Here is a 15559-nt window from a genome sequence, read left to right as displayed (position 1 = left end):
CTATGTTTAGAATGAAGTGTAGCCCTCTATGCTTTTATTGAATGGAATACTGTAAAACCTGATCCCTGGTGCCATGTTTTAGAGAAGTCATTAACTTTTAGTTTCCTTTGATTTCTCCACATGTAAAATTTGGGTGACACTAAGAAGGTTGAGAAGGAAGGTAAGAATTCCATTGCTGGTCTGAAAGAGACAAGAGGGCTGGCATCCTGCTGTCACCTCTTCTCCAAGTCACTATGTGTTTTGGCCTTAAAGAACTAAGACTATGGTCTTCCTTAGCACATCTGTTCTGACTAATCCCTGGCTCCTCACATCTTGTCACCTCCCTAACTATGAGGTTCCTCACTGCTCTCTTACCTTGGCTATTTGCTTTCTTCAGTCCTTGTCTCGGAGAATCTTGCTTCAGCTTTCTTTTATGGTGACAATTCAGAGTCTAAATCTCCAACGTTAATTATTCAAACTTGAGTCTTTACTGATCGATGGAACATTAGACATTGAATTTATAAATTCAAAATCAAATTCATCAGTTCTTTCCCCCAATAAATCTATCGCCCCTCTTATCACTCATTCAGGCACCCAAACCCTGGTGGGGATTTTCTTTTTTTTTTTTTTTTTTAGCTATAGCTACTCTACCCACATAGATGAAGTCAGTATAAAAACACTGAAAAGGAAAAGGGAGGTTTTGTACCTGCAAGTGGATTTCTGGCTCTATCACAAAGTAGCCATGAAGCCATGAGACTGTGAGGTATTCTCCTCCAAATGTAAAATGTTACATAATGAACACACATTGCCAGTGGAGAAGTGAGCAAAAGTACACTTTTTAACATACTATTGGGCATGGAGAGAGTTCCCCTTTCCAGAATTGTTGCTCTCAATTTTCATAGGGAGAACAGATTAAATAAATCCAAAGACTTATAAACTGACACATAAGCACTGTGGCTATGAGAGAAGCATAAGAATTTGAGGGTCAGTCTACCATGTGTGTTTGGACAATCAGCAAATGCTTTGGCTAAAAGAGATAGTCATCTAAGATTAGCAAAGTGATCAGCGTGAAGCTCCTGTGTGGTATTGCCAAAAGTCTGACCTCACCTTCAACCTCTACCCTAAGGGTAGGAATCCACATTGAGAAGCTCAGGAAGGGGTAAGGAGCCAGAATGGCTGTGTTTAAAGGGCAAAGTCAAGATGCCAACTAGATGCAGTGAACTGACAGTGATTTACTCCAATTGACCCCACCGCTTTGGGGCAATGCAAATTGAGGAAGTACAGCTTTGATTCAAGTTTAAAGGGTGCATTAGTTAGTTAAAAGTTCAGTGCCACCTTCTTGAGAGTGATTATTTCACAAATGGGTATTGAGACACAAATAGGGGATCATCATCAGAGCTACAAAAATTATTTCTCACGCAAGAGCAACTGGAAGCCATTTCTCTCTCTCACACTGCATATGAACAGGAAAACGTGAAACTGATTGCTGCTGGCAGCTGACTTACAACCTGGGAGCTGGGATCCAGCCATAGAAATGAGGCTGTGAAGGTCAACAGCCAAGTGGAGAGAAAGAAAAACATCTGATTCTTTATGATCTTCCCGAATCTACCAACTGTGAACCCGTCCCACCTCTGGACTTCTATTACAAAAAATAATTAACCTTAGTGTTTAAGCCTCTTTGAGTTGGGTTTTCTGGTACCTGAAGCCAAAAGCATCCTAACTGATGGTGCATGGAATGACGTATCCTCTAAGTTGTTTCAAATAGATGGTAATGTGCCCTGTAAGCAAGATTGTAGAGCAGACATCTGTCTTCTGCTACTTCTTTATCCCCTACCTCGTGGATCTCAAGCTTCAGCATGTGTTAAATTACATGAGGAGTGTGTTAAAATGTGCAGGCCAGGGGCCTACCCCCAGAGAGAGATTCTACAGGTGGCCAGAAGTAACAACCCAGGTGATTGTGGTGCAGCGTGCAGCAGACACTGCAGTTCACCCAATATCCATTTCCCCTTATTCTTTACTAAAAATACCCAGATTGTATTAAGAGTGGCAAGTTGAGGTGCCAGTTAAAATTCATCTTAAGATGGTAGATCGGTGTGGTCATGTGACAGTGCTGGGCCTGGGGTGGGGTCTCCTCCTGACTAAAAGGCAAAGCCTAATAAAGAGAAAACACCTTGCCTCACTGAAAAGCAAATGGGATGCCAGAGTTAACAGATGTCATTTTGCCACCCTGAGGATAAAAGTCACAGGCCAAGGATGAAGAAGAAGGAGACTGAAAGGAGACTGGGTCTGTAATAACTTCCTTAAACAGCCAGACAGTCCTGTGGTTTCTACAATGTGCAGCCACATCTAACATTTGTCGACACACAGGTGCTCTGCAGGCCACTCGGAAATACTGCCCTATTCTAGGTATCCAGGAGGTTCGTGATGGTCAGGCTGGACTTTTTCTCTTGTGTTTCCTTCTATGCTTACCTCTATTATGGTTTTCCCTGGAGTAGAGAATTGTGTATTCTTTTTTTTTTAAACTTTTTATTTTATATGGGAGTATAGTTGATTCTTTTAAAATCTTGTTGAAATGAAAAGCAATAATGGATTCTAAATAATAAACAGTCAGATTATAAAATTCTATTTTATTTGACTTTTTAAAATAAAATGAAAAGTGATATCAAACAGTACTATGCAATGTAAGATTGTTAATTTCTCCTAAACTGTGCTTTCAATAACTAAGGTTATGGAACCTAGTTCCATTTTTCAATATCACTAAATTGGGGATGGGGGAAATAATTTTACTCTGAAAAACATTAGGGAGGCACTAATTGTAGCAGTGTCACAAATCAAAATTATAGATCCTATGCTTGGAATAGTAGTATGTTAATTGTACAAGGCTTTTGATAACTTCTACTCTGCTATAACTTGCTCTCAGCTGGATGCAGGATTTCATTTGCTAGGCCATAAGTTTTAGGATATCTTATATTATCCTGAAGAATTTTGAATATCTCAAGTAAATGCAACTACTTAAAATTAGAGCTTTTGCAGCAGTCCATCGTTTCAAAAATACAGTAGCAAATTGTTTTAGCAACTTCTTAGTAAACTCCTTGCCAGACAGTCTTTCAGCACTTGAGTCGGGATATTAGCTCTGTCTTTAACCTGGCTCCACATATCACGTACGTGCCATTAATGTCCTTTTCTAAAATGGGATCCAGTTTCTAACTATAAAAGAAAGTCAAAAGTAAAATATTAGACTATGAGCATTTCAGGAAAAAACTTAAGTGCAATCAGAAAACTTACTGAAAATGTTCCATTTCATTATCTGGAATACTCCCTTTAAAAGATCTTACATATTAAGGACTTTGAGGAGTACCTGTGCATCTCTATACCATCAAATATCATCTTGTAAAGAGATACATTAATTCAATTAGAGTAGTACATCAAAGGTGCACTTAAAGAGAAATGTTAGGAGAGTTGAATTCCAGTTAACTTTGTGACTGATTGCAAGGTAAACTGGAAAGTTTTTTCCTAAACTGGAATGAGAATTTTTTAAATAATGGGGCCTGGAAAAGACAATGGCAAGTGAGGAGCCAAATCACTAGACTCCCAATTAGGTTTCCTGTTTGTGAAATAGGGTCTCTTTAAGAAAGAGGAGAGGATGACCTCAGAAGACCACCTAAAAACAAACTGCTTAAAGGAACCAATAACTTTCATTTTGGTCAATGCAACTTCCCTCCCCCTAACAAACACACTGCAAACCACCCCAATCGTCATAAATGATAGTGGCAGGACCAGAATTTCTATTAGGAGGGTCTGAGGGTGGCTATCTGGCTGGGGATGCGATGGGCCAAGGGACTTCTGGTAAAGCTGCATTTACACAGCACATCATTTTTCCTCAGGAGACATGTTTATTTGGAGTGACTTGGCAACTGGGGGAGAGAGGGTGCTCAAGGCTCCTGCAGCCCATTCTTGGCACCGTTCCTGCTACCTGCCCCACTTCTGCATTTGCCTGTCACCCTATTGCTCTGTCTTCTCCTCCCCACCAGACGTGCCTCTACTCTGTCTTGGCCCAACCTGACCAGCCCTCTCCCTCCCCAACTCTAGGCATGGCTTCCAGCCTTTCTCAGACTTTTCTGAATTAGCCCTGATTGCTGAGGAGACTAGGACAAAATGTCAGGGCAACACCTAAGTGACTCTCCATAATAAAACGTTTTGAGGTCTCTTGTTTTATCTTAAATTCACACACATTTGTCATCCTACTCCATAGTACTAGTGTTTGTCTCAATATAAAACATTTTAAATAACCTAACAGTAAAATGAGTTAACTTCTCCCTTTGAAAGATTGTCGAATAAAACTGATACCCTAGGAAGATGCCCGTGATCAAGCTGTACTCCACACACCCCTACCAGATACTCACATTCATGGGAATGCACGCTCCAAACAGAGGAGCATCCATGTTTACATGCTGATGTCTAGCTGTTTGCATGCAAACCCTCCCCATCCTTAATCCCAGCGACCCCTATGTTTGAACTAAATATCTGGGGAAGGGAGTTAGGGGCAGGGACAGGGGGGCGGGGGAAACAGGGGTCGGAATTGGGAGAGGGAGGCCAGGGCAAAATTACATTTTTCAAAAATATTCTATAATTCTAATTGTTAAGTAATTCAGGTGAACTTTAATCCCAATTTTCCCATATTAATGAGCTGCCACTGAGTCTCTTTTCTCGCCACCTACATGTTGCTACTTGACTTTACAACTTATTTTCACTGGGTAGTTTAATGGTCACAGTAATCAAAGTCTCAAGTTTATTACCTCATCTTTTCTCTTCCAGTGATAGTCTCTCTTGGTCATTCCAAGGTCGGTGTTGACTGAGCCAATGCAAATAAATGCATTAAACAGAAAAACTCAATTAGGAATTTAAGAGTATAGGTGGTAGGAGGGTATTTTGAAATCTCAATTTACTTCCTCCCTGGAAGTCTCACCTTTCTCTTCTCCCCTTTCAAGTGGGCTTTTTCCTTTTTTCCCTCAAGGAGGTTTGTTACTAGGCTCCCAAAGGTCCAATACAAGGGTTGGCAAGCCCAAATGAGAACAGGTGGGTCACACAAACAAAGTGGCTTGGATATAACACAGGGGGGAGCGACGTGGACTGTGGCAAGCTGTAGAGCATCTGCTTCCCCTACAGGAGCCGGTGATGCTCAGCTCTTATCTGATTCTTGCCACACGCAGATATGAGGACTGAGGGTTGGCAGACTTTCCGACTTTTTTTTTCAAGAAAAGCTCAAAATCTGGATTTTTCAAATGTGAAATTTCTGGATATTTATACTTGACAATTTTAAATTTTTAAAAGAAAACATATGTGGGCCAAATCCAGTGTACTGGCTGGATCAAGCCCATGGGCCTACCATTTGTGACTTTAGTCCCAAACTCATGGGGGAATGCAGAGTAATATATTTCCCTCACTTTAAAATAGCCCTCAGGGTGCCCTGAGAGGGCTGACACTAGACCCTGAGCTCCCAGCTCTACCCTACACTAATGTGGAAGCAGCAGAGTGGCAGATCTAAAGACACTGTGAAGGCTGGGGTAATGGTCACCTCATTGCTAGCCAGCTTGGACAGGAGACCCAGGAGCAGAGGGAGCCCCCAATATCATGGTGCTGTATATGACCCCAGAACGGGGCAGGAAAAGTGAGCTATAAGAATGTCTGAGGTTGAATATGCTTCTGGGGTGGGGAGAAGTGAAATTACTTCTTGAATGTCTGTCTCTCCTCCTGACAAGGGCAGAGACCTCGTTTGGCTCACTCACCAACTAGTGCTTGGTACAGCGCTCAGCATACTATGGGGCTGTATTTTACAAGAATTATGCAAATGAGAAACAATGAGATATAAAGTATGGATAAAATGTCACTTTACGCACACAATTTGAAATCATGTAAACCCCCTCCCCAAATTAACAATTCATTAAGAATGTCTGAGCGAGCAGGTTACATGAATTGTAAGCACTGGGATGGTGCTAATTAGAGAAGAAAATCAAGGATGACTGTGTTTTCAGGCTGGGGTAGCTGGGAAAACGGTGACACTTGGCTTGGTAAGCCAGGATGCTGTGCATTGAATGAAAGATCTTGAATGTATTTTCCCTAGAGCAAGGCCTTCCTATCTAGGCTTCTTTATGGCATGCTTAGCACCATGATATAAGCAATTGGCTACTAATATGCATTTAGTGACAATAATTACTTAGTGACTATCAAAGTGCACCTCAAAGCACATCATTTGGGTTGTGGCTGTGACTGTGGCTTGGCCTATTCAATGAGCATGGGTGAGATTCTATATTCCCTTTGGTCGTTGAGAGAAAACGGGCTCCCACACCTGGGCCTGCTGTGTGAGTCTATCCCCTTCCCATTCCCGCTTTGCCCCCCACAGCACGGTGAGGCTCCAGCCTATAGGACCAGAGTCCGAGATAGAAGCTGCTATCCTCCCTCACGAGGTTGTGGAGGGACAAGGGAGAGTGAACGCCACCTGGATTTCAGTGTCTGGAAGTCTCTGAGATGTGACCTCCCAGAAGTAATGTGGCAGCCAGGGTAGGCCCAAGAATGGAGACGGATGATAAACCCACACAACGCCCTCAAATCATTTTCTTAGGATAAAATGAATTTTACATGTACCAAAATTCCATCTCAGTGGTTTTCCTACCACTAAAGGGCTACCCCTTACCCATGACCTTGGCATTATTTTTATTATTTTGGGCAGGCGCAGGTGCTTGGATAACCAGTAGCTTGCTTAAATCTGAAGTTCCCTGCACCTAAAGGAGAAAAGTCAGAATTAGTCAAAAGAGCATTCTTTCATCACTAAGCTGGCTGTTTCCTAACCTTTCCAAAGAATACAAGGAATAAGCCAAAACCTAGAACTGGGCCTCCAACCTAAGCTCCATCGTTTTCATTTCAAATCCTCTTTAACCTTGTTTCAAAAAGTCTTAGACCAGGAAGTTATCTTTTGCATACTTATAAACATCAGAAAGGAAATTTCTACATCTTACTTATAACCAATTTGGAAAATGAAATCCCCAGCATCTAATGAGTTACTTTTATTCCAACACTGACATTCAAGAGCTCAGGCCCCAGCCCTCCCAGATGGGAAAGAAAGCTCTTTTACTCAAGCTTTTGCCCCATGAGCCACAAAATCTGCCCTCCCAGAATGCAAGGAGCATACATGAGTAACAATTATAACTACCGTTTCTAGATATTATCACATATTATCTCATTGAATCCCCACAAGAGGCTGCTGCTATTATTGTCATCTTACTAATAGGAAACTGAGGATCAGAAGGCACCTTTCTTATGCTCACACGCTAGTGGGCACAGGCGTCAGGTTTTAAACCCAAGTAGGCCTGACTCCAAACTCTGATGTCTTAACAAACGAAACTGTGGGGGCTGATACCATTGTCCCCCACCCCCTTGTTTCAAAGCTAAAGTGATTTTCATTTTCTATTAAAAAAGAAAAAACATTTAAATCACCTTCACCCTCTGAATTGTTGAGAGGTTGACAAAATAAGAATGTTAGGAAAGTGGCAAGTGCACTTTTTAGGACATTTACCAACTTTTCCAGGACATAAATTTTCATTAAATTAATGACCTTTCCCAGCGTGAACAAGCAGAAAGGGTCTCTCCCAAAGGGGAGAAACTTGTTACCAGATTAAAGAGATGTCAGCTCTTCTCACGGCCTCTTGGTCCTCCTCATCCTTGGGCTCTGTCCTCACATCACTCCTGTAGTCCAACGGCAAGTGGCTTGGCCCATTAGGGACCTGGCTTCTACTCTTCCCATCCCCTGTTATACCCTAGGTGTTCACACTTCCCCCTTCCTTACAGAGGCATGGAATGATGAGGCCCGGGGCCCTCTATCAAGTTGTGCCCCTAGTCCCTAACATGGCAACAAAGTGACATGGCCCCAACACATCTCCCTTCTTATCAACCAGTGCAGATACTTCCAGAGCCATGTAGCAAGCAGTGTCATTGCCTTGGCTTGAACTAGGGAAAACATACCCTGTCCTTCCTCTGGGGAGGCACAGCCCATGGCAGGGCAAACAGCTTGGCAAGCAGAGAGCAGGCAGATTCCTGCCCTCCTTGTCCCTCAGTGACATCCTCGTGCAGGGCACAACTTGCACAACAGTACACAGAAGCCCTGGATACATTTTGACTGTTAAGGGCAGGTGAGAACTGTAGGGTCTTTCTAGGTTAAATATCTCTTTCAGGTGGTTGGTTGAGTTTTAAAGTCACTTATGGGGCACCATGAAAAGCAAATGACTCTTTAGAAATGATCCTCCTTACCTGTTCACAGGTTTTAGGTAAAATGCAAGGTGCAAGATATGGTACCTCTGTCTTAATATCAATAACACTGCCATACACAAGAATAACGAATTTCATGTTCACGTTATCAATAATCATTTCATTATAGCTTGATAAAGTCTCCACATATGCATGATTGAGTGCCACACACTTCTGAAACTTTAAGTCCTAAAATAAAATTAGATTTTGTTCAATAAATCATACAAAATGACACACAGTATCAAGAAGAAAGCATATTCTGGCTTCCCTGGTAGTACAGTGGTTAAGAATCTACCTGCCAATGCAGTAGACACAGGTTTGAGCCCTGGTCCAGGAAGATCCCACATGCTGTGGAGCAACTAAGCCCGTGTGCTACAACTACTGAGCCTGTGCTCTAGAGCCCACGAGCCACAACTACTGAGCCCGTGTGCCACAACTACTGAACCCCACATGCTAGAGCCTGTGCTCTGCAAGAAGAGAAGCCACCTCAATGAGAAGCCCCCGCACTGCAACAGAGTAGCCCTCACTCTCCGCAACTAGAGAAAGTCTGCACAGCAATGAAGACCCAATGCAACCAATAAAAAAATAAAAAAAGTTAAAGTAATTATTTTAAAAAAAGGAAGAAAGCATATTCCACATTCCACATGAAAAGGTGCTTGACATTATTAATCATCAGGGAAATGGAAACCAGCTGACACTTACCAGAATGACTACCATCAAAAAGACAACAAATAACAAATGTTGGCAAGGATGTGGAGAAAAGGGAACCTTCGTGCACTGTTGCTGGGGCTGTAAATTGGTGCGGCCACTATGGGAAATAGTAGGAGGTTCCTCAAAAAATTAAAAATAAAACTACCATATGATCCAGCAATTCCACTTCTGGGTATTTACCCAAAGAAAACAAAAACACTAATTTGAAAAGATATATACACCCCTATGCTCACTGCAGCATTATTTACAATAGCCAAGATATGGAAGCAACCTACATGTCATTGATAGATGAATGGATAAAGAAGATGTGATGTATATATATACACATGTAAACAATGAAATACTACTCAGTCATAAAAAGAATAAAATGTTGCCATTTGTGACAACATGGATGAACCTAAAGAGTATTATGCTAACAAATTCGCTTATGTACCAAATTCCTACATAAGTGAATTTTCATGATAAGTAGAGCTCACTCCTATACATTTTAACATTTAAAATGTCAGTGATTAAAAATAAAACCTCTGAAAATAAATAAATAAATAAATAAATAAAGAGTATTATGCTAAGCGAAATAAGTCAGACAGAGAAAGACAAATAACATATGATCTCACTTATATGTGCAATATGAAAAACAAAACAAATGAACAAACAAAACAAAACAGAAACAGACTTACAGATACAGAGAGCAAAATGGTGGTTGCCAGAAGGGAGGGGAGGTGGGAGGTTGGATAAAATAGGTGACGAAGACTGAGGTACTAACCTCCAGTTGCATAATAAATAAGTCACAGGAATGTAATATACAGCATAAGGGATGTGGTCAATAACATTGTAACAGCTTTGGAGCAGATGGTTACTAGACTTATCATCGTGATCATTTCATTATATATGTAAATAGCAAATCATTATGTTGTATACCTGAAACTAAGATAACATTGTACATCAACTAGATTTCAATTTAAAAAATAATGGCTAAAATAAAGATCAAAAGTTTAAAAAAAGAAGAAGAAAGCAAATTCAGTGATTTAGCTGAGCTCTCTGAGGGTGCCAAAAGGCAAATGGATCCTGGGGCCAACAGACAGAATTTATTTGGAGTTCAGAATGACTTCTGACAAGATTCTGAATTCAGAACTTTTATATTGCTACTACTTAGTGGCCCTGAATGTGGTTGCCCAGCCCTGATTTATTTATAATCAGCCACAGCAGGGCAGTCAACTATGCCTGCTGGATTTCTATTCGCACAAGAACCAGAGTCCTAAATATGCACAGGTTTTACCTTGCAGTAAGCAAACGTCCCACTTGACAAGGGAACAAACAGAACAAAACAAAACAAAACTTACACATACTCCAAGAATCATAGATTTTAGAGCTGGAAGAGAGCTGTTATGGATTGAATTGTGTCCCTCCAAAATTCATATACTGAAGTCTTAACTCCCAGTATGTCACAATGTTACCTTATTTGGAAATAGGGTCATTGCAGATGTAATTGTTTAAGGTAAGATAAGGTCAAACTGGAATACGGTGGACACCTAATCCAATATGACTGGTGTCCTTATAAAAAGGGGAAATTTGGACACAGACATGCATACAAGGAGAACTCCATGTGAAGATGAAGACAGCCATCTACAAGCCAAGGAGGGAGGCCTGGACAAGATTCTCCCCAACAGCCCTCAGCAGGAACCAATACTGCCATGACCTTGATTTCAGATTTCTAGCCTTGAGAACTGTGAGACAATACATTTCTGTTGTTTAAGTCACCCAGTTTATAGTACTTTGTGACAGAAGCCCCAGCAAACTAATATAGGAGCTTAGAGGGCAGTCCAACAGTAGGAATGTCTTGGGCGTTGCCCTGACAGGAGCGATCAGCTCATTCTGAACATCTCCAGCCACAGGAAGTACACAGCTACATGACCCAGCCCTCACATCTTGATCCCTGACGTGCAAATCAAACACTTCATCACTGAGGGCGCCAGCACAACTGGGGCACCAAAAACATAAGAAAATTAGCAAACTTATCTAGAATTTTATAACCAGAAAAATCTCTTAAAAAGCTATTTTGGTTTTTAAATACATGTCCATTTTGAGTTGTATGGTCTAAAGGAGGGGCTACAGCATAATCTTATTATTGCCTGGGGGTTCTAAAAAGTCTTAATCGGTTAGTTCTTTAATGGAAAAAGACTAGAAGGAAATAAGCCAAATTGTTAACTAGAGATTCTCTAGGGAGTAAAACTGGGGTAGAACATTATCATCTTCTTACGTTTTGTAACTGTATTTTTTGATTTATATAATGAATATGTGTTGCCTGTGAATTTCAAAAAAAAAAAAAAAAAAGAAGGGACATTCACCTTATTATTGAGTCAAGTCTGACTCCATAGAGTTTCAACTTTTCGGTCCTAATTCTCTCCTCTGGAGTTTCATACTAGACTCTAAACTTATCCTACTTCTCATGAAGAAGCAAAGCAAAAGAAAAAGAAAAGAATTTAAATCTCCTTACCCTTCTATTAAAATTTTTCTGAAAATTATTATTGCCACATAGTAAAAGAAACATGACTGCCTTAGTATGATGTACTAATTTTTTCAGACAATTTTTTAGAGTAGTTTTAGATTCACAGCAAAATTGAGAGGAGGGTACAGAGGTTTCTCATAACCCCCTGCCCTTATATACATGTATAGCATCCCTCATTATCAACATTCTCCACCAGCGTGGTACATTTATTACAATCACTGAACCTACACTGATACATCATAATCACCCCAAATCCATAGTTTACATTAGGTTTGGACAAATGTATAATGAGAGGCATCCATCATATATGTACCATAGACTATTTTCATTGCCCTAAAAATCCTCTATGCTCTACCTGTTCATGCCTCCTCACCTTAACTCCTAGCAACCATTGATCTTTTTTATTGTCTTCATAGTTTTGCCTTTTCCAGGATGTCCTATTGTTGGAACCATAGAGTATATAGCCTTTTCAGATGGCTTCTTTCACTTAGTATTTAAGTTTCTTCCATGTCTTTTTCATGGCTTGATAACTCATTTCTTTTTAGCACTGAATAGTATTCCACTGTCTGGAAGTACCACAGTTTATGTATCCATTCATCTACTGAAGAACATCTTGGCTGATTGCTTTCAAGTTCTGGCAATTATGAATAAGCCTGCTATAAACATCTGTGTTTATAGCATCTGTGTGTAGGTTTTTCATAAACAAAACAAAAAGACAACCTACAGAATGGGAGAAAATATTTGCAAATGATGCAGTTGACAAGGGATTAATTTCCAAAATATACAAACAGCTCATACAGCTAATGTCAAAAAAACAAACAAGTCAAAAAATGAGCAGAAGATCTAAATAGACATTTCTCCAAAGAAGACATACAGATGGCCAAAAGGCACATGAAAAGATGCTCAACATCGCTAATTATTAGAGAAATGCAAATCAAAACTGCAATGAGCTATCACCTCACACTAGTCAAATGGCCATCATCAAAAAGTCTACAAATAATAGGGACTTCCCTGGTGACACAGTGGTTAGGAATCCGCCTGCCAATGCAGGGGAAACAGATTTGATCTCTGGTCTGGGAAGATCCCGCATGCCGCAGAGCAACTAAGCCCGTGCACCACAACTACTGAGCCTGTGCTCTAGAGCCCATGCTCTGCAACAAGAGAAGCCACCGCAATGAGGAACCCACACACAAAACAAAGAGTAGCCCCCACTTGCCACAACTAGATAAAGCCTGCGGGCAGCAACAAAGACCCAACACAACCAATAAATTAATTTATTAATTAATTAAAACAAAAAAAGTCTACAAATAATAAATGCTGGAGAGGGTATGGAGAAAAGGGAACCCTCCTATGCTGTTGGTGCGAATGTAAATTGGTGCAGCCACTATGGAGAACAGTATGCGGGTTCCTTAAAAAACTAAAAATGAGCTATCATATAATCCTGCAATCCCAATCCTGGGCATATATCCAGAGAATACCATAATTTGAAAAGATACATGCACCCCAACGTTCATTGCAGCACTATTTACAATAGCCAAGACATGGAAGCAACCTAAATGTCCATCAACAGATGAATGGATAAGGAAGGTGTGGTATATATACAGTGGAATATTATTCAGCCATAAGAAAGAATGAAATAATGCCATTTGTAGCAACATGGACTGACCTAGAGATTACCATACTAAGTGAAGTAAGCCAGACAGAGAAAGACAAATATCATATGGCATTACTTATATGTGGAATCTAAAAAAAATGATACAAATAAACTTATATACAAAACAGAAATAGACCCGCAGACATAGAAAACAAACTTACGGTTACCAAAGGGGATTGGTGGGGAGGATAAACATATACACACTACTATATATAAAACACACATTACTATATATAAAATAGGTAACTAACAAGGATCTACTGTATAGCACAAGGAACTATACTCAACATTTTGTAATAATATATAAGGGAAAAGAATCTGGGAAAGAATATATAATGTATGTTTCAGAATCACTTTGCTGTACACCAGAGACAAACACAACATTGTAAATCAAATACACTTCAATTTTTTAAAAAATGCATGTGTAGGCTTTTGTGTGGACATAAGTTTTGAACTCCTTTGGATAAATATCAAAGAGAGTGATTGCTGGATCATATGGCAAGAGTATGTTAGTTTTGTAAGAAACCACCCAACTGCCTTCCAAAGTGGCTAGGTACTATTTCTCATTCTCACCAGCAATGAATGAAAGTTCCTTTGCTCCACCCTTGCCAGCATGTGGTGTTGTCAGTATTCCAAATATTGGCCAATTAAGAGGTTTGTAGGGGTATCACTGTCGTTTTAATTTGCATTTCCCTGATGACACAGGATGTGGAGCATCTTTTCCTATGTTTGTTTGCCATTCGTATACCTTCTTTGGTGAGGCATCTGTTATGACCTTTGGCCCATTTTCTAATCAGACTGGTTTTTTTTCCCTACTGTTGAGTTTTAAAAGCTCTTTGTATATTTTGGATAATAGTTCTTTATCTGATGTACCTTTTGCAAATATTTTCTCCCAGTCTGTGGCTTGTCTTCTCATTCTCTTGAGACATGCTAATTTTTTAACCCAATGTTTATATTCAGATTATATATATATATCACAATTCAATGAATATTGTTGAACTTCAGGTATGTCATTTCTCCAGTTGTTGACTCATGATAGGGGTTCAAAAAATTACTAAATGAGGTGTAAATATGGGGTTGTAAAATGTGCCAGCCCAAGAACAGACTTTAACTGCTACTTTTGGGAGAGAAAGTTCATAGATGAGGCTTAGTAAACAATAAAAATTTGAAAAGGCAGGAGATTTATATTAACATAGGTAGATAGAGTAGACTAAAATAAACACCAGGCTGAGTGTTCATTAACTCTTTCTAATTAATGCTATGCTTGATTCTTGGGGATCTACCTATTTAAGATTTGCTGACTATTATTTTTAAGGGATGGCTGCAGGTAGCCTGGGAAAATCAGCTGTCACAAGGAGACTGACTACTTATAGGAAGTCAGGATAAGAGAGTGGTGAGAACTCTGAAATCTTACTTTGAAAGATCAGACACACCTTCCTTTCTTTGTCTCCAAAATGTGAAATGCATTTTGTAAAAAATACAGTAAATAAAATTTCTTTCATATTTTAATCATGCAACTTACCTCATCAAGGAGACTTGTTTCAAAATACTGATAGGCAACACTGAGAGCAAGCTTCAACCATATTTTATATTCCAGGGATGGCCAGAAGACATCAAAGCCTTCGTATAAATCTTCCAGAGAGATAAAGCAGGCCTGAAATGACAAGGTATCGGACAATATGCTTGATTCAAAACTAAATCACAAAGATCAGGAAAAAAAAATGCCTGTAGATTTCCTCTTCACCTAACCTCCTAGAAAAACTATCAACTTTTGTATAGTAATTATGATACTCTGCCATTTAAGTATAAGATGATAAAACGTATGGTTCGATTAAAGCTATGGACTTAAAAATAGGCCAGGATCGGGGGGTGGGGGGGGGGGAGTCAAGGAAGGGAGGGAATACGGGGATATGTGTATAAAAACAGATGATTGAACTTGGTGTATCCCCAAAAAAATAATTTAAAAAAAAAAACTAAAATAATCAAAAAAAAAAAAAAAGGGCCAGGAAACTTTATACTAATCAATAGCTAGGATAATCATGAGCCCGAGATTAAGGAACTAGGCCACATAAACTTATCTATTTTTATTGTCACAGTAGGTCAAGTGGGCTCATTCATAGTATTTGTTTCCAGAGCAAAGTGCCAATCCGAATAAGGAAGAGGACACCTTCAGAATTCAAGCTGCCTGAACTTCAGTGAATTCAATTCAGCCTCATTCATACCTTCTATCCTCTTTCAAAACTGAAATGGTATGAAACTGATAAAGCAACATTCCCTTCAGTTTGTCACACTCCTAAGACTCTGAACCCTGCTGTGTTGCATCTAACAGTCCCAAAATCTTGAGAATTCTTTGTAAGTGGGAAATTTCACTAATTTCCATTTGAATCCCCCACAGCTAAGTGCAATATCAG

At 39.8% G+C, this 15559-nt stretch overlaps 1 protein-coding gene across 1 annotated transcript in view; it reads right to left on the bottom strand.

The window, feature by feature from the left end:
- Positions 1–6395: 6395 nt before the first annotated feature.
- Positions 6396–15559, bottom strand: part of SLC9C2 (solute carrier family 9 member C2 (putative)) — a 79472-nt gene continuing 70308 nt past the window's right edge. Inside the window, exons 23-25 of the mRNA XM_057727238.1 lie at positions 14671–14802; positions 8281–8466; positions 6396–6758 (exon numbers count right to left, since the gene is read on the bottom strand). Coding sequence (XP_057583221.1) covers positions 6660–6758; positions 8281–8466; positions 14671–14802 — 417 coding nt within the window. The 3' untranslated portion in view covers positions 6396–6659. The remainder of the gene's footprint in view (positions 6759–8280; positions 8467–14670; positions 14803–15559) is intronic.

Source organism: Hippopotamus amphibius, chromosome 3, assembly GCF_030028045.1.
Source record: "Hippopotamus amphibius kiboko isolate mHipAmp2 chromosome 3, mHipAmp2.hap2, whole genome shotgun sequence".
NCBI lineage: Eukaryota > Metazoa > Chordata > Mammalia > Artiodactyla > Hippopotamidae > Hippopotamus > Hippopotamus amphibius.
Note: the sequence above shows the minus strand (reverse complement) of the source record. Positions and strands in the feature narration are given on the sequence as shown.